The 26,191-nt window shown below is 55.9% G+C and overlaps 4 protein-coding genes across 4 annotated transcripts; 3 read left to right on the top strand and 1 right to left on the bottom strand.

The window, feature by feature from the left end:
* Positions 1 to 470: 470 nt before the first annotated feature.
* Positions 471 to 14,908, bottom strand: LOC113146847. The gene is made up of 7 exons (XM_026335417.1): positions 14,732 to 14,908; positions 14,065 to 14,158; positions 13,583 to 13,847; positions 12,418 to 13,374; positions 11,351 to 12,288; positions 1,476 to 1,562; positions 471 to 625 (listed from the first exon to the last, which is right to left on the bottom strand). The coding sequence occupies exons 1-7, from the start codon at positions 14,906 to 14,908 to the stop codon at positions 471 to 473; spliced, it is 2,673 nt and encodes an 890-aa protein (XP_026191202.1).
* On the top strand, positions 8,403 to 10,931 carry LOC34624151 (WD repeat-containing protein 92). Its single transcript, XM_026335412.1, has 5 exons — positions 8,403 to 8,658; positions 9,168 to 9,346; positions 9,650 to 9,971; positions 10,387 to 10,457; positions 10,704 to 10,931. Exons 1-5 carry the CDS (start codon positions 8,403 to 8,405, stop codon positions 10,929 to 10,931), a joined length of 1,056 nt encoding a protein of 351 aa, XP_026191197.1.
* A 20-nt stretch (positions 14,909 to 14,928) lies between the features above and the next one.
* LOC113146846 lies at positions 14,929 to 20,352 on the top strand. The gene is made up of 6 exons (XM_026335416.1): positions 14,929 to 14,981; positions 15,328 to 16,027; positions 16,376 to 16,804; positions 17,679 to 18,633; positions 18,733 to 20,088; positions 20,216 to 20,352. The coding sequence occupies exons 1-6, from the start codon at positions 14,929 to 14,931 to the stop codon at positions 20,350 to 20,352; spliced, it is 3,630 nt and encodes a 1,209-aa protein (XP_026191201.1).
* A 4,454-nt stretch (positions 20,353 to 24,806) lies between these two features.
* Positions 24,807 to 26,036, top strand: LOC34624567 (the record flags this gene model as incomplete). Its single annotated transcript, XM_026335415.1, has 2 exons — positions 24,807 to 25,887; positions 25,936 to 26,036. Coding segments are annotated over exons 1-2 (1,182 nt in total), but the record flags the coding sequence as incomplete, so codon positions are not given.
* Positions 26,037 to 26,191: the final 155 nt, after the last annotated feature.

The following is a 26,191-nucleotide window of genomic DNA, read 5'->3' as shown; positions in this document are numbered from 1 at the left end:
GCTGCTGAAGTGAGATGACGCTTGCTTGGAAGGGAGGAGGGGAGGGAAAGGGGAGGCATGAAGCCTTGCTTCTTGTTGGAAGCCTCTCTATCTCAAGTACCCTGTCTACACATGCGCGCTCAGCAGCCGGCGTGTATAGGGCGAAGGGGGAGGCGGAACGCTTATATGTAAATACATACACAGATGAATAATACATAAATACGTAATAATATGTGTTTATATACATATTAATATATCCCGGGAGGGGGGAGATGAGGAGGAAAGGTTTTTGGCAGCGCTGTCGCTAAGGGAGTTGCTTCCAATGTGTTCGCATGCCTCGCTGCGTTTCTGCTGCAGGTTGTGTGGATGCGTTGCGTTTGAGGCATTCGTTTCGTCGAGTTCGGATGGTGCCTTTGTGGGGAGCAGCAGCTGCTGCTTCCTGTTGTCTCTCCCGAGACTGCTCCGACTGCTCATGGAGATTCCGAACTGCATCATGTTGCTGCTGCAGTTAGCGCAGCGCGTGTTGCTTGTGGTGCCTGCTGCAGTGTTGCAGCGTCTTTGTGCAGAGGGCGGCTTACAGGAGCTGCTTCAGGTGTTGTTGAGAGTTGCAGTTCGCAGTCCTCCAACGAATCAGAGAGTTCAAGATCTCATACGCGTTCTTGCCTTGACGTGTCAGAGAAACGAGTATGCAAGCCTCTTTCTCTGCTCACACTTAAGACTGCTGCAGACGCGTTGCCTCATTTTCTCTCTCGGTTCCGCGTCTCCGTTGCCTGCCGATCTACAGTCCGCTTTTCCGGCAGCAATCCTGCCTTGCTGCCTCTGTCGCATCCCTCCCTCCCCCGCGAACGGTGCTGTACTGCGGGAGGAGTAGAGGGGAAGCTTGTCTGTCTGGAAATTTTTTGCGGAATGCATGCTGCATGCTGCCTTGCGATGAACGCAGCGTCCAGCTCTTTCGCGCACTGCTACCTCCGCTAGCTCAGCGGCTGCAGCGGTGTGCAGCAGCTGACAGGAAGCGCGATGCTGCTCTGCAGCGAAGACGAGCTGCTGCGCTTCCTTCTTCTTCAGCTGCTACAGCCGGAGAGACGCGCGCTTCGCCAATGCAGGCACCGAGAGATCTGCCTGCAGCAGCAGCAGAAGGTCCTATCCCCGTCACATCGCCGTACGAAGTCTGCACCTGCGTCGAGGCACTCGCGAGCTGTCTCCTCGCTGCTTATTTGCAGCAGCAAGAATCCCACGCGTGGAAGGGATCGTCGCATGCATGGGCTAAGTCGGAGATGGAAGAGCTGCAGCAGGAGCCAAGTGTCGCGACGGCAGCAGCGGCGAAGGCGCGTGCTGGAGGTTTGGCCGTTGGAGCGAACGATGATACGCAGACCTTTCTTGCACGCAGCAGCACGTTCGCCGAAGTTGTGCAGCTCCTGCTGTCAGCCTTGCTGCGCAGCGACGATGAGGCGCTGCTCCAGGAAGGCATCTCCTGCCTTGGTCTTGCCGTTTGCTGCGTTCCTGAGATCGCCGACGTTCAGCTGCAGCAGCAGCAGCAGCAGCCAGAAGCGCTGCAGCAGCTGCAGCAGCAGCAGCGGACGCCGCTGTACAGCTTGCTCATGTATACGGCTGGCAGCCTTCAATCTCGCTGCGACGTATCTGCCACCATTGCCTGCCGCGCAGCCGATCTGTGGGAACTGCTGGTCGGAGTGTACAGACAGCGGCTCTCGGCCGCTCACCTGCAGGAGCTGCTGCTCCTGCTGCTCTTGCGCCATCGCCAAGCAAAGGATCCCCTTCTCCGCGTGCAGCTGCTGAAGACTTCATGCTGGTTGCTTCTGCAAGATCCAGAAGGCCTTTTCCCCCTTCTGCTTGGATCGCAGACAACCTTCGCCGATCAGCAGCAGCAACAACAGCAACAACAAGAGGAGCAGCAGCAGCAGCAGCACTTGCAGAAGAAGCAGCTGGAGAATCGACACAAGCCGCAGTACCCTTCTGCAACTGCAGCATCGGCAGCACCACCCCACACGTCATCGGAAGCTGCTGCAGCAGAGGCCTACTGTCTCTGTCTCCGCTGCATGAGCTGCAGCCACAAGAATAATTTGGCATGCGGAATCCACTCCACCTCAAAATCGGCTGCCTGTTTTGCTCCTCCCGCTCGATGTGGTCGCAGAACTAGCAACAGGAGCAGCAGCAGCAGCAACAGGAGCAGCAGCAGCAGCTGCTGCTGCTGCGTGGCTCAGAAGACAGCCACGCGACATCACCCCAGTCGGAGGCAGCGCCAGCAAGAGCAGCGCCTCCTCCCCGAAGCAGCTGCAAGCAGCCTGCAACTTCTGCTCATCCTGCTCATACAGCACATGCGCAGCAACGCCAAGCGACTGCAGCAGCAGCGCCATTCTGTCACCAAATTTGGAGCTGCCGTCTTCATTAGAACGGGGTGCTGTTTCCTGACGCTTAGCAGTGGTCGCTGGCTGCGCGCCGTCTGTCTGCAGCAGGAGCAGCAGCAGCACCAAACAGGCCTCGTGCAACCCTGTCTCGCTCAAGCTGTACGTACATACACTCCGTGTTGTTGCTTTTGTGCATGCATGCATGCATGCATGCATGCACACACCCTTCATGCAGCTTCTGCCCCTGCGGGAAGTGCCGCCAACTCCCCCTCTTTGCTGCAGACTCCCCTCCTTCTCGATGCAGCAGCGGATCGTAGTAAAAGAGGCTTAGCCGCAGAAATGCACCGACCATGACTCCCTTCTTTCGGCTGCTGATGAGGCCCCTGTCTGCGATATTTTTGCGTTGCAGCTTCTGCAGTCTGTGCTCAGTCTGCATCGCCGCAGATGCCTCTCGAAGAGGCTGTCAATACAGCAAGGTCTGCATGCCTCTGCGGCAGCGTCTCCGTGGTTGTCTGATGTCGCCTCTCACCCTCCTGCAGCTGCTTCAGCAGAAGCTGGAAGCGCAGCGTCAGGAGAGACTGCCAATCCACGGAGAACTCTCGGCCGTGTCTCAGAAGGCGCTCTTCACGAAACGTCAGAAGACAGCAAAAGCAGCAGCAGCAAAAGCGGCAGCAGAAGACTCCAAAGGCTTCCTGCTGCACTACAGCACTGCAGGCCTGAGAGCAGCGGCAGCAGACTCGTGGAGTCTTCGCTTACACCCCTAAGTGAGCTGCTACTGTCTTCTTCTGCCTCTGGAGTTCGCCCACTCAGTAGCCAGAAGCATTCGTGTGTCTGCGCTAAGCAGTCCTGAAGGTAGAGCACTTGACTTCCACTAGCCGTTCATGGAAATTTCGCGAGCTGGTATCGGCTATTGCCTGCAGCAGGCAATAGTGTCTCTTGAAAGCTACGGATTGACGTGTTTTTGCTGCAGATAGCCGCCTTCGAAGACGCTCTCCGGGGTGGTGCAGCTGTAAATACACCTCGGAGAGCAGCAGCAGCAGCAGCAGCAGCGGCAGCGGCAGCAGCTCCTGCAGTAGTCGCTACAGCAGCAGTAGCAGTAGCAGCAACAGCAGCGACAGCAGCAGCATGCGCAGTTGCGCCGCGGGGGATAGCAAAAACGGCCCGCTGCGCATGCTGCTGCAAAAGCGAAGAGGGTTGATGCTGCAAGCTCCCGTAGACGAGGTGCTTGCCTGTGCAGTTGCAGCAGCAGCGCATGCATCCTTCGCTTGCAGCGATATGTGGCCTGCGAAGCTGCGGCAACAGCTCCTGCAGCAGCAAGAGAAGCAGCACCCTTCTCATCAGAGCGAGGTTCAAGAGGCACCCTGCGTCGACATCGCTTCTCCCCAGTTTGCTGTCTCCCTGACATCACCATCACGACAGATGCAGCAACAGCAGCTCCAGCCGCTGCAAATACGGCTGCTGGAGGAAGTGTCTTTCGACGAGGGCAAGAAAGCGCCCGACACCCCTGAGGATGCAGCAGCGGCAAGTACTGTCGAGCAGCAGCAAAAGCAGCAGCAGCTGCAGCATCAGCCTTCCAGCAGCACATCTACCTCAGCGGTGAGCGCAGTGTCTTCAGGTGCATATACTATGGCTGGAGGATCAACACGCCTCGCAGTCAGCAGCAGCATGAGCTTCCTCACCGTGCAACAGCAGCAGCAGCGGCCGGAGGAAGAGCGGCAGCTGCTTCAGCAGCGCTTGCAGCAACAGCAGCAGCAGAGCCGAGCTGCCATGATGCTGCTCGGCGGGAGTATTGATCAGCAGCGGCAGGCGGAAGAAATCTCAGACGACGATGAAATGCGTTGTGATCGACCCTCTCTGTAGCGTCGCCCAACGCCTTAGAGAACACCGCAGGTAGTGTGTCTCTCTGCGCCTCTCATAGTTGGAATGCTTTTCCAGTGCAGTCCTTAAGAGAGAGGAGCACTGGGTGCTGTATCGATTGTCATGTCTTCTTCATCTACGGTGTTGGGCAGCTGCGGCAGTTCCACCAGCAGTAGATGTGCATATTTCATTCTGCATGTAATTCGAGAAAAGTCGGAGGCGTGGCTGTTATCAGCTCCCTCCAATGTAGTCGCGAGGTGCCTTGCAGTTTCTTAAGTGAGCTACGTAGATGGATGTAAGTCAAACGGCTCACGGCTCGAAGCGACATGTTAAAGTTGGCGAGTGGGGTTGCATGCCGTCCGTGAAGAGGCGCAGCAATGTTTGCCGCCTTCAAGCCTTCCTTTCCCCTTCCCACGCGAGTTCTCAGCCTCTCAGCTCTCCGGCAGTTCTGACACCCCTCACCTCCTAGAAAAACGCTTGCGGTAGATCATGTCCAACCCCTCCCTTGCACCAGCCGACCCCACAACTCCCTGTGCGAAGGCGCTAAGCGGAAGATGCGTTGCCGCGGATACTGCATTCTGTCAGTAGACTGACACCATGTAGCCAAACAAATCGAGCGATACGGGCAGAGAATGCGGAAGGCAGTGTCACGGCACTCTTACTTACTCTCTACGTGTCGACAGTAAGTAGGACAAAAATCACGAGGCTGCGAGTGCGGTAAAAGGCCTCCCAAGGCCGATTACTGCCTCCCGCTCTCCAGCATTTCTGAGGTGTGCAGAAACTCAACTTCTCAAGGAAGATGGGAAGAAAAGGGGGAAGCGCAATCCTGCAGTAGACAGGCATGATTGCTCACTCCCCCCGCCGGGGTTCTGCTGCTAAAATGCCACCCCTCGCTGCTGCAGCACCACTGTAGAGCCTCTCTGCCTTATTGGGGGATCAGGCACACTTGGCCTTGCATGCTCTGTGGAGCTGCCGCGGAAGAAACACCAGTTGTGGAGTGCCGAGAATACGCATCAGAAAGGCAAGGGGGGAGGGGCTGGCAGGTGTGTGTGCGGCCGCTAGAGGGCTCTTCTTGTGGAAAAAATCGGAGAGGTGGTGCAGTAGTTACTGTGGAAGACGCTGCAGGTGCAGCCAACAGCTCCGCTTTGCTTCAGGGAGACACTGATACCAACTTCCACAGGCAAAAAAGAGGATGCGTTGCGCCTGCATCTCCTTCCAGTAGGATGTTTGCAACCCCTGCCTCGATCCCTGTATGCCAATTCGACTTGGGCCGCTTTAATCCAAACGGTAAAACGCGTGCAGTGGTGGGAGACACGGCTGCACCTCTCGGTACACGTGTGCCACGCAAGCGAGCAAGGCGCAGCTCCTCCTTACCCGCCGACGCTGCTCGGCAAGACAGGCAGTCTTCGAGAGCAGCAGCTGCGTCCTCTGTCGATTCCACTGCCAAGGCTTTCGGTCCTTCTGCCGCAGCGAGCAGCGCTGCGAGCGTGCTCAGCTGGAGAAGGGAGTAAGATACGCTAAAAGGTTCAGTAGCAAGTAGCTGCGGCTCCCTTCGGCCTGGTAAAACACGGAGTCAAATTTCGTGCTGAACTTCATATACGCGAAGAGCAGGGCGAGTGCACACGTTGACCACGTCCAGGCCTGAACGTAGACTAAAAGGTACCTGTAAAGGTCGCTATGCTCGTTGGCTGAGTGCTGATAGTCTTCGGGAACAGCGTTATACACCGGTCCCTGGCAGCCGCTGAGCGCAGCAGCCCCCCAATCGACGGCTGTGCCAGCCAACACGTCTTTGAAGGCTTTGCACACCGCGCTCACCGAGAAACTGCAGCTATCGTCATCCGTTTTGGGAATAAAGGAGAAAAATCCGCTGTCTAACAGCATTTCGCCGTCGTTGCAGCTTTTCAGGACCGTTGCGTCTGTGATCGTTTCGCGTTCAGCTGCACAGCCAAGCAGCAACACCGCACACAACACAGCCCACACACACGCACACATGCACACCTGCCGTCTGCACCAACGTGCTGCACACGCTTTACGAGGCTCCAAGTCTCTCAACTGCAGACCTCTCCCGCACGTGAAAGCCTTGCACGAGGCCAGCATTTCACGCAGGGCCCTAACAAGGTCTCCCTCCGTGAGGCACCCCCCAACAGACATCCCCTACTGAACATGGCGCCTTCAGGCTAACGCAGTGCGCACGGAAAAAGCATCTCCTTCCTTCTCGCAAAAACTTCCAAGGAGTTCCCGCTGCTGCAGCTACTGCAGAGGCGGCTTATTCAGCAGCTCACCAGCGTCCAAGCAGTATGCCTGACCGCGATACCAGAGACGGCAGTTTTCTACTGCGACGGTGGCTGTAGGCGTCCAGCGCCTGCTGCACCAGTTGTGTGGATTCGCCAGGATCCACGCGAGATTGACGAAATTGAAGCAGACGAGAGCCAGAGCTAGGACGGCAAATAACCAAGGTCCCCACTTAATGATGCAGCCTAGACGGCTCACCCACTTCCCCAGTGACATGAACTCTGCAATGGAGTACCGCCCAAAAAGCCCAAGAAGTCTCAGCAATAGCAGAGCTGTAAGTCCGATGGAGCCCACAATGCCCATCATCGCTGAAAAGTTCACTCCCAGGAGAGACACCGCAGTCGCGCCGCATCGGTAGTTCGAGAAGAAGGACAAGTTGTTGATCAAAGTCATAAGCACAAAGGTCAAGCACAGACCAATGCAAACGGTGATGATCCAGAGCTTGTAGAAGAAGCCTATGCGCCACGCATACCGTCGCCGCTGCCAGGAAAAACGTATCGAATTTACACACCTACAACAGCAACAAAAAAGCGCATTCCCACACGGCTGCGCGTTGTCATCCATCATGGCTTCCACAAAAGGCCTTTTCAGGAGGCGCTTCGGCGAGAAGGAAGATGAGGTCGCGGAGGAGACACGACACGACAGTCAGAGCATGGCATTCATCCTCTTGACCAGGCCTCTCCCGATAAGACGCTGAGACATGCCGCAAAGTACACGGGGCAAACGATAGAAATAGAACCCATTTCAAAGGATTGGACTACTGGGATGACCACTCCAAATGAGAGATCGATTCTTCGATGATCTACAAGGTACAGTAGGAAGAAGGCTCCACAAGCCAGCTGGGCGTTGTTGCACTGCGGCCAGAAACGCTTGCTCTCTGCTTCTCCGAGAGCAGAATCAAACAAAATTTAGCTTAGCAGCACATTTCCTGCATGCAAAAGCAGAATATATTTCCTTTAGCTGCTGCTGCTGGAGCGCATGTTGCCATTGCTGTTTCGGACTGAGGCCCCTTCGAGCCCATCGGCGGGGGTCACTCACGAAGGCTCTGCTGGTACAAGCTACGCAGCCACGCATGACACCACGACATAATGGCAATCTTAATTGTCTATGCCTTTTAAAATTAACTTTCTCAGAAACAACGAAGAATACGTGCAAAATTACGACGGGGAACAGAGCTTTTGACGTTCAGAGACGCCACGCCATGCATAGGAGGGGGTCCGTCCCACCACTGGACTGCTGTGGCAACCACAGTGTTGTAGGGGCATGCCACGGCGCGCCATCCTCACCAACCCGCAGCTTCGCTTATGCCACTTGTTTATTCGAGAATTAAAACCTTCTGAGCTTGGGTGGCCTGTGGGATACAGCCGAGGCGAGTGGTGCTTCTGGGGTTGCTGGCGTCTCAGGAATGGGCTCCTTGTCCACGCTACACAAGTGCTGCTACAGACATTGCGTGTAAGCATCGTTGCACCAGAAACCCTAGCAGCAGTAACGCACGCAGCACAAAGTAGAAGGGCAGCGGCCTTTAATGCAGCCACGTCGCGAAAAACAGGGGACGCGCAAAGGCACATAAAGACCACCACGCAGGCATGGGCTGGTTTAAAACAACCCTGGCTTCCTCCCCCGCTGCACTGCAAATCAAAATAAAGCTTTTCCGTAGTCTATAGTGCTTCCACCGCATGCGGCGTCCACCCGTAGCGCACTAGCTTCCGTCCTAGAAGAGTGCCACTGGGCTTGGGGGCTTGACATTCCAACGAAGCACGGAGCGAGACAAACAGGCTAAAAGTACACACCGCCTTGAGGCTGAACCAGGGAAGGCAGAGAAGGCAGAGGAGGGCAGACAGGGTACAAGAGAGAGGCGAAGTGACTTCACAAGAGCCAAAGGGCACCAAGAAAGGCCTTTTTTGCTTCCCAATGGATACAAAAGACGCGCCTCAGATAATAAATCACTCCTCTGCCTCGGTTACATACACGCCGCATGCGGCATGCTGGATACCTCAAAGTATCTGCTGCTTTGCTGGAGGAGAGGCCCCCAAGCGAACAGGAGAGCTCGAGGCATACAGACTCAACGAGGGGCAGCTCAAGAAACAGGAGAACAAGTCGACGGAGACGGGCATTAAGTGCATGGCTGTGGCTCATAGCCCAGCAGGAGGAAACTTTGTGCTTTCTGGTAAGGGGTGTGGCAGGGAGAGGCTACACGAGGCGCTTTGCATTTGGCGGCGCAACATGCTAGCAAAGTCAGAAGTTGCATTAGCAGCTCCTCTAGCACATTAGTCGACCGGAAAGATGCTTCACCACGCACTACTGAGGCTCAACGTCTGCATGTGTTTAAACAACCGCTCTACACACAAAAAGCTAGTGGATGGCTTGGCTTTCTTGCTGCTCAACCTTAGCCTTCTGCCACTGCCTCTCCTACTCCGCTGAAGCCCATCCAGTGCCACTCATATACCGGCAGGGTGATTTCTTGCCGCGGCAGCAGTTGCCTCACAATGATCCTCAGCGGCAGCTGCAGCTGCCTCCCCACCACTCTTCCCAGCACCGCGCCTTCCCTGAGTCAGTACACTGCCAGCCAGTGCGACAGCAAATTGTGGGGTCTTGCCCGCAGTTCCATGCGCAGTGGTCGTTGCTACTATTTCGCGCGTCGCTTTCTATGTGTCCCCCTTACGGGTGTCTTCTAAGGGCATTTCGACGGAAGTCTTCACGCTTGGGACTGTGAGTCTGTCAATCGCGCGATCTGGCGGCAAAAGCTGCATGATTCCGTCGTCAATGCAGTCGCTGCCCATCCAAGTAGCCCTCTGGCCGTTACGGGAGGAAGAGAGGGAACCGTGAAGGTCTGGGATTTGCGCATGAAGCAGCCCGTAAGAGCGCTCGCATGCGACATGCATGCGATGTCAGACACATGCCAGAGGCCACATGGGGATACAGAGCAGTGAACGGGGTTAGACAGAGGCGGGAAGGGAAAGCCTACAAAGAGGCACATTGACGCCCTGTCTGAAAAGCACACGCTGCTAGAAGCCTAGAATGTCGTCGCACTTCAAACACACGGGCAGGTGGAAGGAAATGAGAGGGGAGATGGCACGAGAGAGAGAGAGATCAGAAAATCACGATCAAGCAACCAGCACATGCCCGGCTCATCGGCCGCTTATCTTGATGCCCTTCAGGTGGTCTCTCTTGAGTCAGTGGAAGGCGAAGAAGCAGCAGAGTGCTGGGCAGTTTGCTGGGGAGGGTGTACAGGGGGTCCTGAGGGGGTCATAGGATGTGGATATGACAATGGTGACGTCAAGCTGTTTGACGTGAGGGCGATGAAGCTGATCTCGGAGCGAAATCTGGATTACGGTGTCTGCGGACTGGCAATGGACAGGCGGGATATAAAGCTGAATAAACTGCTTGTCGCAGCTCTTGAGGGTCGCCTTTTTACTGCAGATCTCAGAACTCAGCACCCTGAGGAAGGATTCGCCTTTCAGGAACAGAAACTGTCTTCGGGTGACTCATGCCCACTGGTGCCAAGATGCGCGCCAAACACATAATTCGGAGCGATCGTAGTGGCAACGTTAAAAGGCATGGGAAGCGCACCTGTACAGCAGCGCTAACGAATAAGTTTTTGTTGCCGACACGCAGACATGCCCTAGCTGCACGCCACAGAGGTTTGGGATTAGTCCTAAGGGTTGGTGTGAATGGACTGCCAGCGTGCAGACTCTGTCGGAAGGCATGCCTACTCAGCACCTTGCTAGGGGTCGTTGGCTTCAGAAAGACATGCGCACCAGCCCAAACGCAATTCAGGGGTGTTTTGGGGATGATGGTGCTGGAAAAAATGAGTGCAAAGGCTTAACGAAGGTCAGAAGACACCCGTGTGCCTCTTGTTGCGTTTTGCTGTGTTCGTCAATCTCCGTTTGCGCAGGAACCGTCTGGGGTGTTTACCCGCTACCACAGAATCGAGAGATCGCGGCGACTTGCACGGGGGGCGGAACTGTGAGCCTGCAGTTTTGCTGTGGTCCTCTGCAATGGGGTGGCAATTTTTCCAATTGTGTTCGCTCGACGGCTTTTATTTGTGGCTGCTGCCTCTCTACGAGGCCATCGGTGCCTTTCTGCGAAGCACTTCCACCACTACCCACGTGCTTCTAAGCATCGATTTATACCTCATGGGCTTCCACTGTTTTCCCTCAACGACACTAGACGAAGCTGCTTGTTTCGTTGTTGCTGCTGCTGGCTTCCCAGGTTTCTATTCTCCTATATTCGTACCCAGATCAACGGAGCATTGCCGATCCTCAGACAGGACTGATGCGAGGGGTTGTTGGCTCTCAGCAGATTCTGAATGACGCAGAGGTCAGCACCCAGCCAGTAGTGGCGTGGGACTGGCACCCCCAGAAGATTGGTCTCGCTATATCTGCGTCTCTAGACCAGCAGATCAGACTCACAGTCGTTACCAAACTCTCCTTGTACTAGTCAATCGGGAACAACAACGATCACAGCAGCCTTCGCTGCTTGATTGGCACTCCACGGAAGCGGCTAGCGACTGCTTGGCAGAAGCAACTGCATGACTAGGGGCCTTCTCGATGAGTGCCTATCTTTGAGGAGCAGCACTGCTGCTAGGGAAACACCTGTTGCTGCTGCTCATGTGCGGCCGCGTATACTTCTGGGGAAAAGCGGCACAACACTGAGCATCTGTTAGCAGAAAGAGACGAGTCCTTTAGTTAGCAAGACTGCACATTCTACCAGACGCGCATTGTAGTGCCCAAATTTAGAGGGCTGTTTAGGGGCACTGGCTGACACCGGCTGCGCGACAGCGGAATACAGCCAACGCGCAGCCTTGAGACGTCACTTTAGGCCCCTCGCTGTTGCTGCTGCTTGTGCTGCCTTCAAACCGCGTGCTGCTGCAGCGACGGCTTTTCTGTGAGCCTCCTTTAATCTATCGTAGTGTCGCTCTAGCCAGCTCAAGAGGTCTAAGGGGCACAGCCTTCTCAGAAAGGCCTCTAGATCCTCTCGGATGCGCACCACTCGCCTGCTGCGGCATGTAACTGCAACTTGCCCTGGTGCAGCTGCTCCGCCATACTCGAATTGAGGTCCTAAGGAAGAGAGTGCCTCGCGCAACTTCGCTGCAGCTGCTGATCTTGGTGATGTAGCGCTGCCATGCAAGCTCCCACGACGGCCCCCCCAGGTGTCTTCGCGGCAGGCGCTTGCCTGACTGGTCGCCTCAAGGAGCTCCGGCTTTAGCCGATGCAAATGCCGTTGCTGCTGCTCTTTTTCCCCGCTCTGCTCCTCACTTTGCTCCTGCTGCACAAGCAGGGCAGCCGTTACGATGGCTTTGCTGGCCTCAGTCAAAGTTTCCTGCTGCGCTGCGGTGAAATCAAAACAGAGGTCAAGAGGACCCTCTCCATTATTTACCGCCAGCGCCTCCCCCCTGAAATGTTGCAACAACAAAAGCAACCAGTCGCTGCTGCTGGTTGTGAGCGACGTGCCTAAGAGCAGAGCGGCCGGAGGAGCACCAGGAGCCCATCGCGCGCTCGTGGCGGAGCTTTCGTTGCAACTGTGGGGGCAACTTTTGCTTCTATGTGCCTCGCTCTTGACAGGCTTGCCGGCTGCAGCCTCCCCCCTACTCGTCGAGAAGGCTTCTCGTGTCGCATGTGAAGCACTAGCGTCAACAGACTCTCTGGTGTCTGCTGCGTGGCGGTAGGGAGGCACCCAGCGACGCACAGACCGGCATGCAGAGCAGACACATCTGCAGCCTCCGCTGCACGTGAGCGGCAGCGCGACAGCGGCTCGACAGCCGTCGGCAGTGCTGGCGGGAACAGAGCATGACGAGCTAATTGCCGCGATACGCAGCGTCCCCTCTTGCCTTATTGGGGGGGCAGGCACAGGCACATCTCGGAAGGGCAGCGCCTCAGCAGCAGCAGCAGCACTGGACTGCCGCAGCACGCCGTGCAGCAGGTGCTCCTCAGAAGCCACGCAGGCGTTAACTCCCCCATGCTCTGCATCTACGTGCTGCAGCAGGAGACGGTTTGGATCGAAGAGTTCAGTGGCAGCAGCAGCAGCAGCGGCAGCAGCAGCAGCAGCAGCACCGCAGTGACCAGAGACGACAGCACCAACGGCAGCAAGCAGCAGCACCCTCGTGAAAGCCTCAGGCGCGAAAGCCTTGTGCGGAGAGAAGAGGCGTTCATCAAACAACAGACACAGCGGCAGACAATCGCTGCCGCAGGCTGGACATACAGGCCGTACATGCAACCGTGCCGCTACGGCTCCTCGTGATGCTGCGATTTCCGCTGTCGCATGCTGTGCTGCATGCGCGAACGGAGACGCTGCCCCTACGCCTTCTGCCGAAGAAATCCACAGAACCTGCGAATGATGGAGTGCAGCGTCGCATGCAAAACGGCATGCGACAGCAGCAGCAGCAGCCTCGGACTGCTGTTGCTCTTCCTGCTGCTGCTCTTTCTGTTGCGACGTCCCCATACACCTGAAGAAGAAGGCGTTGCCGTGAAGCTCATACAACGGGAGAGAGGAAGGCAACGCAAAGAACGAGGAGTTTAGTGGGAATGACGGGAGCTCCCCAACGGCGCCCTCTGCAGCAGTTGCGGTCAATGGTGCCTGCATATCGGTGCTTAGCAGATCTGTACAACCGTCGAGACAGACAGCCTTTCGTGCATCCTCCGAGAGTTCTTTCTGCTGCTGCTGCTGCGGAGAGACGACAACGCGAAGCTCCGATTGTGGGGCCGCAGTCAAGGAAAGCAGCAGCAGCAGCGCATAGCGCTCCAAGTTATCCACATTCTGTGTCAGCAGCACCAGCCGCTGCGGCTGCAGAAGGAGCATCAGAGAGATGATGAAATGCGAGAGAGAGGGGAAGGCCTGTCCATACACCCCAGGGGGGTGTGCTTCGTACCAGAACTGAGAAAGCCTGGAAAAGCGGCAGCCACAGGAGAAGCAGAAGGGCGGCATTAATTTTAGACGCCATGATTGAAAGGTGCAGCAGCAACCTCAGAAGCAGCAAACAAAGAGAAGGCTTCTTCGCAGCCTGCAGGTGCAGGAAGGCCTCCTGCACCTGCACGACAAAAAAGACAGCCCTTTGAAGAAAATGCAAGACAGCAGCACCAGAAGCAGCCAACCAGTCCGCAGGAGATGCCATGGCGTGCGCGAGAGTGGCCATCTCGGCAGAGAAAGCTGTCCATACACCCAAAGATGAAACCGTGGACTGCTGCTGCTGCTCCTGGTGGGGATGAGGGGGGTGCTGCTGTGGCTCCTCCAGCCTCTGCCGCCTCGACTTTGTGTACGGCCCTGCATGCTTCTGAACCTTTGTGCAACGCTGTCTTTGCGGGTGTCTTTGGGGAGTGTTTTTGCGGTACAAAGGGATGCCGCTTTTGCTCCCTAAACCTGCGGATACACAGCGCGAATCCAGGAGCACCAGCAGCGGCAGCGGCTGTACAGGCAGCGCGTCCAAACGCGCAAATTCGGCTCCTCGAGTTTATTCCTCCAGCTGCCGAGTCTGTGTGTGTGTGTGCGTCCATGGGGAGTTTCAGGGAAGACAGATCTCTCTCCCAACCAGACTGGTAGGGCCTGTATGAGCGTCTGCTGTTTGCGTTCTGCTCACCTGCGCCTGTAAGAATAATTAATGGCTGGGGACAGGTCGGATCGAATAGGAGGCGCTGCAGGGTGCCGCTGCTGGTGGTGCAACTGCTGCGTGTGCGGCCATAATTATGTTCCTGCGGCTGGTGCTGCTGCTGCATGCTGGTGGAGATGATGCAGGGTGTCTTCATGCTGCCCAGTCCCCACCTTGCTTAAGATCGCGAGCTGCAGCAGTCCTCCGCAGCGCGGAGCATGGCTATATTTAGTGCTGGTTGGAGGCTGCGTGGAAGCAGCAGCAGCTGCAGCTGCAGATGCTGCAGCAGATGCTGCTGGCGTGCTGCTGGCGGGAGGTCTCTTTGTGTTGTTGCTGCTCCCGCTGCTCCTGACGCCGTTGTTGTCGTTTTCATGCTGCATTACACAAAATTCGGGAGTAGTGGCAGCTTTGTGCTACTCCATGTCCTCCTTGGCGGGGGGCCCTCCCGTCAGGTGTACAGACACCGCGGCAACGGTCCGCAGGATCTTCGCTAAGTGAACGTGCATATCTTGCTGCTGAAGAGCTGCTGCACCAGCTTTTATGTCTTAGATATCTACGCTGTCAACAGGTGTCAAATTTTCAGCTCCAGGTACTCCTCCCAGGACTATACCACCTCTCTTGCTGCTGCTGCTGCTGGTGTGAGCGCTGCGTAACAGACCGCTGCTGCTCCTCCTCGCGCAGTAATTAGTCTTTTCTCTGCCTTTTGTCGCCTTTTTGTCGGTGAAAGCCCTTTGTCTGCAGCGCGCCGGCTGTGCTCCTCCTCTTGCAGCGTCACTGCAGCGAAAACAACCCAAGTCGTAGCAGCGCCACACCGAGTCGGCGGTGCTGTTCGCATGACTGCAAGTCGGGGATCCCATGGAGGGGCCTTTTAAGAGTGCTTCTCATGCCCCTTTTTCGAGCCTCGTCGAGTTTGTACGGCTATAGCAGCCGAGCGGCCAGCTGCGCGTGCCTGCTCGTGCTGCTGCTGCTGCACTCCTGACCATTGACAACCATGCGCTGAACTACTGACTCCGCCGTTAAGGCGCCCTCATGCGATCAAGATACACCTCTTAGGGCAGCAAGAGCAGCGCTACCTCCAGGCAGCAGCTCCACAAGAGACAGCGCCACGCGAGCTGTACATACAATCCCCCTTTGCACACTGCAGCGGCCCCCTGTGCAGTTTGCCTGGGCAGAGCGTGCATTTGCTGCTTCCCCGTATCCCAGCGGCAGCAGCAGCAACAGCAACAACGAGTGCTGCAACCTTACCCCTCACAGACAGCGTTCAGAAGCAGGAGCCGCAGCAGCGCAAGGCACCCAGCGAATGCCACACATATTCAGCTTGCTGGACGCTGCTTTCCTACAGGTCGGTGCTTCCCTGCAGCAGCAGCAGCGAGAGGTGCAGCAGCAGCAGTCTCCCAATGAAGAGAAAGAGCAGAAAAAACGCATGCAACAGCCGGGCGCACAAAACGGCAGCCTCCCAGCCATCACAGATGCGAGGCTGTGCGAAGCAACAGATGGAGAGACACCCACCGGCTGTCTCTTCACTACTGCGACTTTTTCTGCTGCCTCTGCTGCTGCACAGCAACGAGCTTTTCTGCCCGCTGCACACGCCGTGCTGCTTATGGAGCCTTCAGGCAGTCTGAAGGCATCTGTAGCGTTTGCTGCACTCCGATACTGCTTCCACAAGCTGCAGCAGGAAGGAGGCGCAGCTGCAACAGGAGACGAGGCTTGCAAAGCCAATGGAGAAGCAGCCAGTGCAGCAGGGAAAGCTCTAGTCGTAGCGGCAGCGAACAGCAACTTGAACAGCCTCAGGGATAGAGTCTGCAGTGCTTGGATTTTGCTGATGCGTTCTCTTACATCCGTTGCATTACGTCCACAGAGGAATAGCAACAGTGGCAGCAGCAGGAGCTGCTTTTCGCAGGCTTGCATTTTAACGCAGTTCGTCTTCCACAAAACGACTCCAGCGGCACCAAAAGCAGCAACTGATGCACAAGCACCAGAAAGAGGAGGAGGAAGAAGAAGAGCAGAAGCAGCAGCAGAAACGGCAGCAACAGGAGGAGGAGAAGAAGTCGCTCCTACCTCAGCAAGAGACATCGTTCCTTGCCGCGTATATGTGCAAGCTCTCTTCCTTGCTGCCGATCGAGCAACTGCTATACCCGCCGCTGCTCCTCTCGACAATCTCGGAGGCGTTACAGCTCCTGCTCCTTCTCCTGCTGCTTCTCCTGCTCCTTCTCTTGCTCCCTCTCTTGCTCCTTCTCCTGCTGCTTCTCCTGCTCCTTCTCCTGCTCCTTCTCCTGCTGCTTCTCCTCCTGCACTGGACCAGATGACACCTTTTATTTTACTTGAGGTAGTGAAGGACGCCTTGCTGGCAGCTAGCACGCATGCAGCAGCAGTAGAGGCAGCGGAAGCGGCAGCTGCTGCAGCAAACGCTCCCGAGACTCTCGAGAGTGCCCCCATGAAGCCAGTAGAAGTCGCTGCTGCAGCGAAAGCAGCATATGCAGTTGCTTCAGTCTTGCATCAGCTGGAAGCTCCAGACATCGCTGGTGGCATTCTGGAAAATTCTTCCAACGGTTTGCAAGCGACCCCCACATGGAATATGATATGCAGTTGTCTGGCAGTGCTCGGTGTATGCAATAAACAGAGGCAGCAAATTGGCAGGAGACTCCTTGCTGCTGCTGTTCTCCCATGCATTTCATTTGTTGCGTCTTCTTCTTCTCCGAGGAACAAGCGTCAAGATTTACCTCCTGCCTGTGTAAGGTGGTCTTTCCTGCTGCTGCTGCTAGGAAGACTTTCCAAAGACTTTCATACCCTCAACCCTGCTTGCACACAAATTCAACCTCTTGCTATACAGCCTTCAGTGTTGCTGCTATACTGCCTTCAGTGTTGCTGCTATACTGCCTTCAGTGTTGCTGCTATACTGCCTTCAGTGTTGCTGCTATACTGCCTTCAGTGTTGCTGCTATACTGCCTGCAGTGCTGCTGCCATACTGCCTTCAGTGTTGCTGCTATACTGCCTTCAGTGCTGCTGCCATACTGCCTTCAGTGTTGCTGCTATACTGCCTTCAGTGCTGCTGCTATACTGCCTTCAGTGCTGCTGCTATACTGCCTGCAGTGTTGCTGCTATACTGCCTTCAGTGTTGCTGCTATACTGCCATCAGTGTTGCTGCCATACTGCCTTCAGTGTTGCTGCTATACAGCCTTCAGTGTTGCTGCTATACTGCCTTCAGTGTTGCTGCTATACTGCCTTCAGTGTTGCTGCTATACTGCCTGCAGTGCTGCTGCCATACTGCCTTCAGTGCTGCTGCTATACTGCCTTCAGTGCTGCTGCTATACTGCCATCAGTGTTGCTGCTATACTGCCTGCAGTGTTGCTGCTATACTGCCTTCAGTGCTGCTGCTATACTGCCTTCAGTGTTGCTGCCATACTGCCTTCAGTGTTGCTGCTATACTGCCTTCAGTGCTGCTGCTATACTGCTGCTGCTGCTCACAGGGTGTTGCTTCTCGAGCGCAAAACATCGGGCAGCTGTGCAAAAGTGCTGCTGCTCCCTGCTCTTCCTGTCGCCTGTTGTGTGTTGCTTTCTGTGGATTCGCCCCTTTCGATCACCTCTTTCTGCCGTTTCTGCCGCAGGTTGTACGAGATTTCTTTTTCTTTTGCTGCTTAGAAGCCATAGGTTCAGCAGCGAATACTTTCGAGGAAGTCTTTGCGTCTTGCCCCTTCCTCCGCATTGACTCAGATCTCCCTCCTGTGGCTGCAGCTCGCCGGGCAGCAGCTGCAACTGCTCAGCTGTACAGACACCTCGTCACGTGGATTGCGGAGATCGGTGGACGCCAGCTCACCCTTCTCGCCGCAGTGCTGCAGCTGCCTTCAGCAGCAGCAGAGTATGCGCTCAAAGAGCTGCACTGTTGCTGCGAATCGTGTGCTGATGCGGAAACAGCAAGTACATCAGTAGCTGTTGCCGAGAGTCAGACAGGAGATGCGACAGCAGCAAACAGAGCAGAGAAAGATCATCATCTCGAAGCGCTTTTTAGCTCTTCGTGTCTGAATTTTGGCCTTCGCATGCAGATGCCTTCCTCCGCAGACATTTTCGTGGCAGCAACTCCCGTCCGCGACGGTGCTGCTGCTGCTGCAGCGCAGCACCCCGTAGCAGCTGTTGTCTTGTTAGAAGCCTTGGATTTCTTTCCAGACAACATCTCAGAGGATAACGACGCACCCGACAATTTGCCAGAATCTGACAAGCCGTGTTTTTTCTCCTCTTGCCTAACGCTTCTCTGCGGCAATTTCTTGATGGGAGAGCTCCCGCAGCACGTGCGACAGCAGCTGCTGCTGCAGCTCCTGCAGCAGTGCTCTGCGCAGAGAGTCTTCACGCCGAAGGCAATAGCAGCGCTGCAGCAGCAGCTGCAACAGCTATCACAGAAGCAGGCGGTGCAACACATGCAGCAAAACAATATATACTACCTGCTTCAAGAAGAAGAGGACCTTCAAGAACTGCAGTTTCAACAGCTGCAGCAGACGCTGCTGATGCGGAACGACTCGGGGGCGTCTGCTGCTGATGCCGCCTCATCAACCTTAGCGCTCTTAGAAAGCAGCAGCAGCAGCAGCAGCAGCAGCAGCAGCAGCACGACGTTCAGCAGCAGCAGCAGCAGCAGCAGCAGCGCCACTACCACCAGCAGCAGGAAGAAAGAAATGAATGTGTTTGAGCTTCTTTGCGATGCTGCAAGGTATCCTCTCATCAAAGAAGAGCACCGAGATCGCAATTTTCTTCAGCAGTTGCACCGGCAGCAGCAACTGCAGCAGCCTATTTTGCAGCAGCAGTTGATGCCAGCCGCAAGGCGGAAGCTTTGTCGCAGCTACAGCGGCAGTAGCACCAACAGCAACACTGACGAAAAGGCGCATCTGTCAATAAGGCTGTGGCATGCCCGAGGCAGCTGTACATACACCGTGAAAGGCTCTGCGGCAGCCGTGGCTCGCAGCAGCAAAGCGGCAAGTGAGGCGCTGCTGCGTCTTGCTCCTCCAAGGCTGTCGTGGCTGCAGAAACGGCTAGCAGCTGCTTCTGGCAGTTCTTGCAAGAGCACCAGCAGCTGGTTGCTAGATCCTTTGTCGTCTCTCCCTGCTGCGTCATCTGCCCTTATCGAATGCCTTCCTGCGCCTGCCTGCACGTGCTCCTTGGCCGTGTGTTCACCCGCTGCAGTAGCGGAGCAGGAGTTGATTCAGAGGAGATTTGGATTGCAGCAGCCGCACGCGCTGCTGCAGCAGCGGTGGTTTAGGGTGTCCATACACCGGAAGGCAGTGGAGCATGCGGCAGCGCAGCTGCTGGAACGCCATGGCCACTTGTCGCCGAGCAGTTGTGCTGCGGCTGTTGCTGCAGTAGCTGCATTTGTTGCTGCTGCCAGCGCTGCAAAGGCATCTGCTGAGGCTTCTGAAAGCGCAGCCTCAGTTGGTGGTTCCGATCCTCGTTCAGCCGCATGTGGAGCCATCATCGATCGCGCGGCAGAACCGTCTGCGGAGCAGCTTAAGAAGGGTTGGAGGTTGGGTTCTACGGATGTCTTTCTGTCCAGCTGTGCCGCTGCGCAGCTCCTAGACGTGCAGCAGCTGCTGCAGCAGGAAGGAGAGGGAGAATGGGCAGCAGGAGCAGCGGCAGAAGCAGCCGCTGCTGCTGCCGCTGCCGATCGGAAAGAGCAGGTTCGCGCTGCTTTGCGATCCAGCGTCTTGTGCGTTGCTGCTTTGAGCAAGCTGCAAAAGCGGAGTTGCAGGAGAAGATCCCGTGCTGCTGCAGCTGCGGCAACTGCTGCAACAGCGTCAGCGAGGGAAATCGTAGACGCGGAAGCGTCTTCTGAGGCTTCGTATAATACGGAGCAGACGGCAGCAGAAAGGCAGCTGCAGAAATCAGAAGCTGCGGAAGGGCATTGCATGCCACAACAGCGGCTTGTTGGCAAGCTTCTTAAGTCTCGAGAAGTGCCACTGTTTGCTGTTTGCGCATTGGAAGGCGTAAAATCCTCTGAAACAGAGCAGCAGCGACAGACAGACCAGGTGCAGCGAAGCCAGGTTGAGACGGAAGAAGAGGAAGACAAGCTGCCATGCAGCAGCGGTTCGCAGCTCGATCTCTTGCGATAATCGCTGGCTATCTGTGGAGGAGGTACCCCATAAAGAGGCGCCATCCGATGAAGAGGCAGCATCCGATGAAGAGCCAGCATCCGGTGAGTCTGCAACGCTAGTAGCAAAAGAAGCGGCCTCAAATGGCATTGAAGCACTCATACCCCACGCATGTCTGGGTGCCTATTATGCTCAGTCTCTTGAGGCTTGACAACAGAGGCAAAGACACCAGAGGAGACACCGCGCTTCTGCTTTGGGAGCTTCTGCAACAGCCACAGCACCAAGTACTCCTCGCGATGATGTTGCAGCAGCAACTGCAGCAGCGACATCAGCTTCAGCAACTGCTGCTGCAACAGCACCAAGTACTCCTCGTGATGATGTTGCAGCAGCAACTGCAGCAGCGACAGCAGCTTCAGCAACAGCTGCAATAACAACAACACTAAGCAACAGCACTACCCGGCGAAGCTATTGAATACTGCCTCCTCCGCTTCTCTATCCCCCCTGCTCCGCCGCTGCAGCCTCCTCATCTTTTGCGACTTGCTGCTGTAGAGCCACCAGCAAACGTTCAGCAGTGGAACGCGCAGGAGCAGCGGATTTCACGGCAATACCAGCAGCATGCGCACCAGCAGCCGCGGCTGCTTTGGTGGTTCAATCACAGTACCTCCAGCAGGAGCAGCAAGAGCAAGAGCGGGAGCAGCAGCAAGAGCAGCAAGAGCAGCAGCAGGAGCAGGAGGAGAGGTGCTCTCTAGGACGACTCTCTGATCTGCCGCAGCCGTTGTCTGCCAGACAACAGCACGGCCTTAGGGTGTATTATTCGATTTTGCCACCAACCTTGCTTTGCCATCAGCAAGAGGCGAAGCCTTGTTGGTATACCACCTCGGAATATCCGAAGGAAGTATTTGTTTCTAGAGAGGCACTGCCTCAGCAGAGCAGACAGAGCAGCTCTTCTTCACGGCTAGTCCAGCAGCAGCCGCAGTGTACATACGGCCACACCCCTAAGCCCTACCCTCCCCATAACAACCCTTTTCCCCCCCCCCTCCCCGACTACTACCACCCCGAACAAAAACAGCAGCAGCAGCAACACCAACGGGCTACCCGTGTGTGCTGGATGCCTTCTTGTCAAAGAGAAAATCCTCATAGAAGAGACAGTGGTGGGAGTGGCGCAACCCCCCCCCCCTGGCCTCCACCACCACCCTCACGCGTAGGCAGGGGGCACTTTCGTAGACGGAGTCTGGTGTATGGTTCCCCGCCCTTAGAACGTTTTCTCAAGCTGTCTCATCTCTCATGATGTGACAAATTATTGATATATATCTATCTATATATATATATATATAGAGAGAGAGAGAGAGAAAGTACTCCACCTTTTGGGTTTATTATTAAGTGCCCCCTGCCATACAGGCAGGCTCCTTTCTGCTGCTGCCGCTTTGAGGGAGCGATATGTGTTTTAGCTTGTTCGAGTTGATGCATGCGGAAAGGAGAGAGGAGGGGAAGATCTCGACACCTACACTCCGGCGCAGTCGCACTGTGCTTCTCTCGTGCCGGCTTGCACCTCACGTGCTCCCTCCTCTCCTTCTCTTTTTTTCTCCGGCCTTCTCTGGCTGCTGCTCGCTGCCACTGAACTTGTGTGGCCTTGTCTTGACAGCGGGCAGCTCTGCTGATTTTGCTGCCGCTACGGCGAGCTCTAGGTGGGGCTGTTGGCACTGCTGGCTGTCCGAGCGAGCTAGCGAACTAGCTAGCTAGCTAGCTAGCCTGCAGGGAGCGCACCGCCTGCTGCATGCATCTTCCCAGGAGGCTGCTGCGCTCCTCCTGCTGCCGTTGCTGCCTGAGTCTGTTGCAGGAAGCCACACCGACCGAAAGCGTCTACTAACGCCGTCGGAAAGGCTTTTTCCTGACAGAGCACCTCCTTGGTGGGGGAGGGGACGGGGGAAAATCGGCATCTCATGTCTTTATGGGCGGAAAGATGCAGCCTTTAGGCCTACCAACAAACGCCTCTCTGAGGCCCCTCCCCCCTGTATCTGCCAATGCCTCACAAGTCTGGAGTGCACTAAAAAGCCTGCCTTAGTGCAACTATGCGGCTAAGCTGCTCAACGCTTGCTCAGACTTCTAAAAACCATCGCTGATAGCAGAAATATGCTACAGCCGCTCGCCTCTCTGCTGCCAGGTGGCGAATAGCCTTGGCAAAGCGTGTACGACTACGCTGCATGCTGTAACCAGAAGAAAAGCCAGAACAGAAGCTTGCTTCCACGCATCGTGCGGGAGCCTCTACATTCAGCGAGCGCAGCAAGACGACATAACTACAGAAACCTCATGTGTCAACTCCTACCGTACAGCGCTGCATCAGAGAAGTGGTGGAGCACAGACACAGATACTCTGGAGGGATGTATTTATATCCAAGCATATATATATGTGTATATTGGATATATATATATATAGGTATTCCCCTGTTAAATATATAAATGTATATATGCGTATATTGGATATATATATATATATATATATAGGTATCTCCTTATTAAATATGTATATATGCGTATATTGGATATATATATGTGGGTAGTTCCCCATTAAATAGGCATATATGCTTTGAGGGGAGGTCTCCTCTGTCGGTATCTTCTCTACATGCATTTGGGGTGGTTGTTTGCTGCCGGATGGGCTTTTTTTCTGCATGCAGACTGGGGTGTGCTGGCTTTCCTACCCCCTGGTCGGTCCTAGTACCCCATCCTCTCTCTCCCTTCTGCTGCTTAGCTCTCCCTTTTTTCCGATATGCTACGAGGGATGTACGTACACGAGGCGTGGAGGCCCCCCTGCCTGCCCCACTGAAAGGTTTGGCATAATCCGCAGAGGGAGGGGGAGACATATCGTTTGCGCGAAGTTGCTGTACCCTCTACACGCGCTGAATACTCCGAAGCAGTTGTTGCACACACTGCATATATATGTACATGAATGCACGCGCGCAGCAACGCTTTGCGTCTTGTTCTATCGATCTAATGGCGAGGCGCTATGCTGCAAGAGTAGATGATGCGCCAATATACAGCCCACCACATGGCCACCTCGCCTACTTTAGGATGCATGTCGTTGAATTATCGAGGCCAGGCCGCTCCTAAGAGAGGGGTTGCACCACCACAGAAGGTCTTAAGAAGGAGGCAGCAGAATGACGCCTTTTTCACACACACACACACACTGAACAAGCATGCGCAGCAGGGCACTGTAGTGACAGCGCGCGTCTCTTGCAGGGCAGTCGAGTTGCATAGGGGTGGTCTCCAAACGGCCTCAAGGAGAAGTAGAGGCCTCGGAGGTGCATGCAGCGTGTGATTTTTATAAGGCTCGACGAAGTGCCAAGGCTGAGGGGGGCAGATCTGAGCTTCGCCTAGAAACGCCTCTTGCTCAGACCCCTCTACGATGGAGCCCAAGCGGTATTCCTAAGACAACTGTTTCCCGTAGCACTCCTTTAAGTCATTTTTGATTGGAGTATACACTTTAGCGGAGGCATCTCAGGGGGAGGCACCCTTGCGACGTTTGCCGACTACACCCTCTGCCTCCTGCCCTACGGCGAACATCGCGGCATGCGTTTGAGGTGTGTCTGACAGAGCAGCAGCGACATTGTTCTTCGCCAAAAAGGCATTATTAGAGCTTTTCCAGCATTTTTTTGTCCCTCCACACCTCAGTGGCGAAGTAACCGCAACACTAACAGCCCCATATGCCGTACGGCGAAAAGGCCGCTGCCGACAACGCCGCGAGCCACCAAGAAGCATTTCCCCCGCACATCCCCCCTGTCAAAACTCCTCCTGCTGCTGGTAATACTTTTTCTTTCTGCATCTGCGCATGGGATGAGTCCTGCTGCAGCAGCAACCGCAGTGGCAGCTGTATGTACCATCGCGGCACACTGCACCGCTTTCTCGCTCTCTCTCTCTCGCTTTCTCTCCCTCTCTCGCGTGCAGCATCAGCAGCAGCAGTGACGGCCGAATAATCCCCACGCACGCCAGCTGCAGCTGCTCCGAACTCCGCTGCAGCACACACCAGGTGTCACACGCCCAACTGCTGAGCGGGAAATGAGACTCAGCAGCCGCAAAGCCTCTGGCTCTGCCTCCTCGCACACAGCCCTCTGCCCCCGCAGCTCCTCCAGAGAAGCGAGCAGCACTGGGTGATCCGCTGCAGCAGCTGCTGTTGCTGGTGCTGCCGCGCTTGACATCCCGAAGCAGCAGCAACAGCACAACACTACTCCTGCTGCAGCGACAGCAGCAACAGCAGCGACAGCACAACACTACTCCTGCTGCAGCGACAGCAGCAACAGGTGTCTCCTCACATGGGGCAGCATCTCCCCCCATTCCCTGCTGTACCCCCTCCCTTCCAGATCTGCTGCGCAACGTAGACACCCTAAAGCAGCAGCAGCAGCATCTGCTGCTGCTGCAGCTGCATCTGCAGCAGCTGCATCTGCAGCAGCTGCATCTGCAGCAGCTGCATCTGCAGCAGCTGCATCTGCAGCTGCTGCTTTTCTTCTTCCTGCGCCTTATCCTACGTTGTCTGCTAGCCCTGACGTACAAACGAGGCACATATCCGAGCGCATGCGAATAAAACACGGCAACGCCTCCCAAGCCTTCCCACCCCTTGCCTCTTGAATCAGCAAAACAGCGGCAGTGACAGCAGCAGTCTGTGCAATCAGCAGCGATGCGTTTCTCAGAGCACTTCCCTGCTGTGGCGCAGGGAGGCTGGAAGCCACCAGTGTCTGCGTCTTCTCTTGCAGACAACAATGGTTGTCGCTTTGGCAGAGGGGAAATTCAGCAGCCTTCTTCGAGCTCAGGTGTCACAACAGGGGTAGCAGAAGACTCCCCAGCATCCACAGAAGTACAGACAGCTGCAGAATCGGAAAGCAGCAAGCCGCTTGCCGCGCTCCCTGTGTCGAGTCTTGTGGGCGCATTGGTGCCGCTGCCTGTTCGTACAGGGAGGCTCCTGCATGCTCCCCAGCCGCGCATTGGTGTCAACGGAGGCAGCGCTGCTGCTCTTGCTGCTGCTGCTGCTAGTGCTCTGCCTCCGCTTGTTCGGATCGTCGCCGTTTCTGCGCTTCTGACCACTCCAGCCTTCTGCTGCAACCAGGATGCTTCTCAGGAAGAAGAGTCAGCGGCGGAAAGTGCTGCCGTGCAAGCACCTCTCCAGAAGGGAGGCTGCGGCAACTGGCTGCCGGCAGCCAAGCAGCAGCAGCAGCAGCAGCAGTCCGTACACCAGGTGCATGAAGTACTGACTTTGGCATCGGCGGGTGCAGACTCGGCAGCAGATACAGCAGCTGGATCTACAGTCGCATCAGGAGCTGCGATTCTGCAGCCTACGACATCCGCAGTGCTGATAGACTACTGGCAAGGTCGATCAGCTGCAGGAAGCGGAGACGTAGGAGGAGGTGCAACACCCTCTTCTTCACTAGGAGCTTCAGCTGAACTGTCAACAGGATCAGCCTCAGGCGTTCCCTTCGTGTATGCTGCTGCGATTCACGACTGTGCAGACATCCAGTGCAGTGGCAGCCACAGCAAGCGTCACGCTGCTCTGAGACGCTGTGTTTTCTTGCTCTACGTTCCGTGGCAGCTCTCTGTGCTGTCTGCACAAAAGACAAGCGTCACTCAGGCGCTTGCTGCTGCTGCTGCTCTGGCGCCTTCTTCTTCTTCTGCTTCTTCTTCTGCTTCTTCTTCTCTCCACGCTTCTGCGACTTGCTTCGGCACCAGCAACAAGGCTTTAGACCACTCCCTTCTTGCCCCCTGCTGTTGCGGCTGTCTTCAAGACAGCAGTCAAGGCTTTTTAAATGCAATAGTTGGCTCACGAAGGATGCTCGGAGAGATGCGATGTGTGCCCCTGCTGCCTGCGGATGCGGCTGCTGCGAGTGCTGCACCTGGAAAGGCGGACTGGTGGGCATACAACAGCAGCAACAACAGCAGCAACAACAGCAGCAACCCCCAGCAGCTCTCTCGTCCTCTTAGCCTTTGCAGCAACAGCCGCAGCAGCAGCGGCAGAAGCAGCAACGGCTTCTCTCTTCTGCCTGCATGCGTCGGTTCTGCGGGAAGCTTGCG

The sequence above is a fragment of the Cyclospora cayetanensis genome, unplaced genomic scaffold (genome assembly GCF_002999335.1).
Source record: "Cyclospora cayetanensis isolate NF1_C8 unplaced genomic scaffold, CcayRef3 CcayRef3_contig_69, whole genome shotgun sequence".
Classification (NCBI taxonomy): Eukaryota; Apicomplexa; class Conoidasida; order Eucoccidiorida; family Eimeriidae; genus Cyclospora; species Cyclospora cayetanensis.
This window is presented reverse-complemented; position numbering and strand designations above follow the sequence as displayed.

Bases quoted from the DNA above. Each gene is read 5' to 3' on its own strand.
- LOC34624151 (XM_026335412.1), top strand. From the start codon at position 8,403: ATGGATACAAAAGACGCGCCTCAGATAATAAATCACTCCTCTGCCTCG. The intron at 8,659-9,167 runs GTAAGGGGTGTG...GTGTCTTCTAAG, and splicing joins AGGAAACTTTGTGCTTTCTG to GGCATTTCGACGGAAGTCTT. The intron at 10,458-10,703 runs GTGAGCCTGCAG...CTGGCTTCCCAG, and splicing joins CTTGCACGGGGGGCGGAACT to GTTTCTATTCTCCTATATTC.
- LOC113146847 (XM_026335417.1), bottom strand. From the start codon at position 14,908: ATGCGAACAGCACCGCCGACTCGGTGTGGCGCTGCTACGACTTGGGTT. The intron at 12,289-12,417 runs GCACCTGCTGCA...CGCGGCAATTAG, and splicing joins GCCTGCGTGGCTTCTGAGGA to CTCGTCATGCTCTGTTCCCG. The intron at 1,563-11,350 runs GTTTGAAGGCAG...CAAGCTGTACAG, and splicing joins CGTCGCTGCAGCAGCACGCG to CGGCGTCCGCTGCTGCTGCT.
- LOC113146846 (XM_026335416.1), top strand. From the start codon at position 14,929: ATGGAGGGGCCTTTTAAGAGTGCTTCTCATGCCCCTTTTTCGAGCCTC. The intron at 16,028-16,375 runs GCAGCAACTGAT...GCACTGGACCAG, and splicing joins CGACTCCAGCGGCACCAAAA to ATGACACCTTTTATTTTACT. The intron at 20,089-20,215 runs GCCAGGTTGAGA...CATCCGATGAAG, and splicing joins GACAGACCAGGTGCAGCGAA to AGGCAGCATCCGATGAAGAG.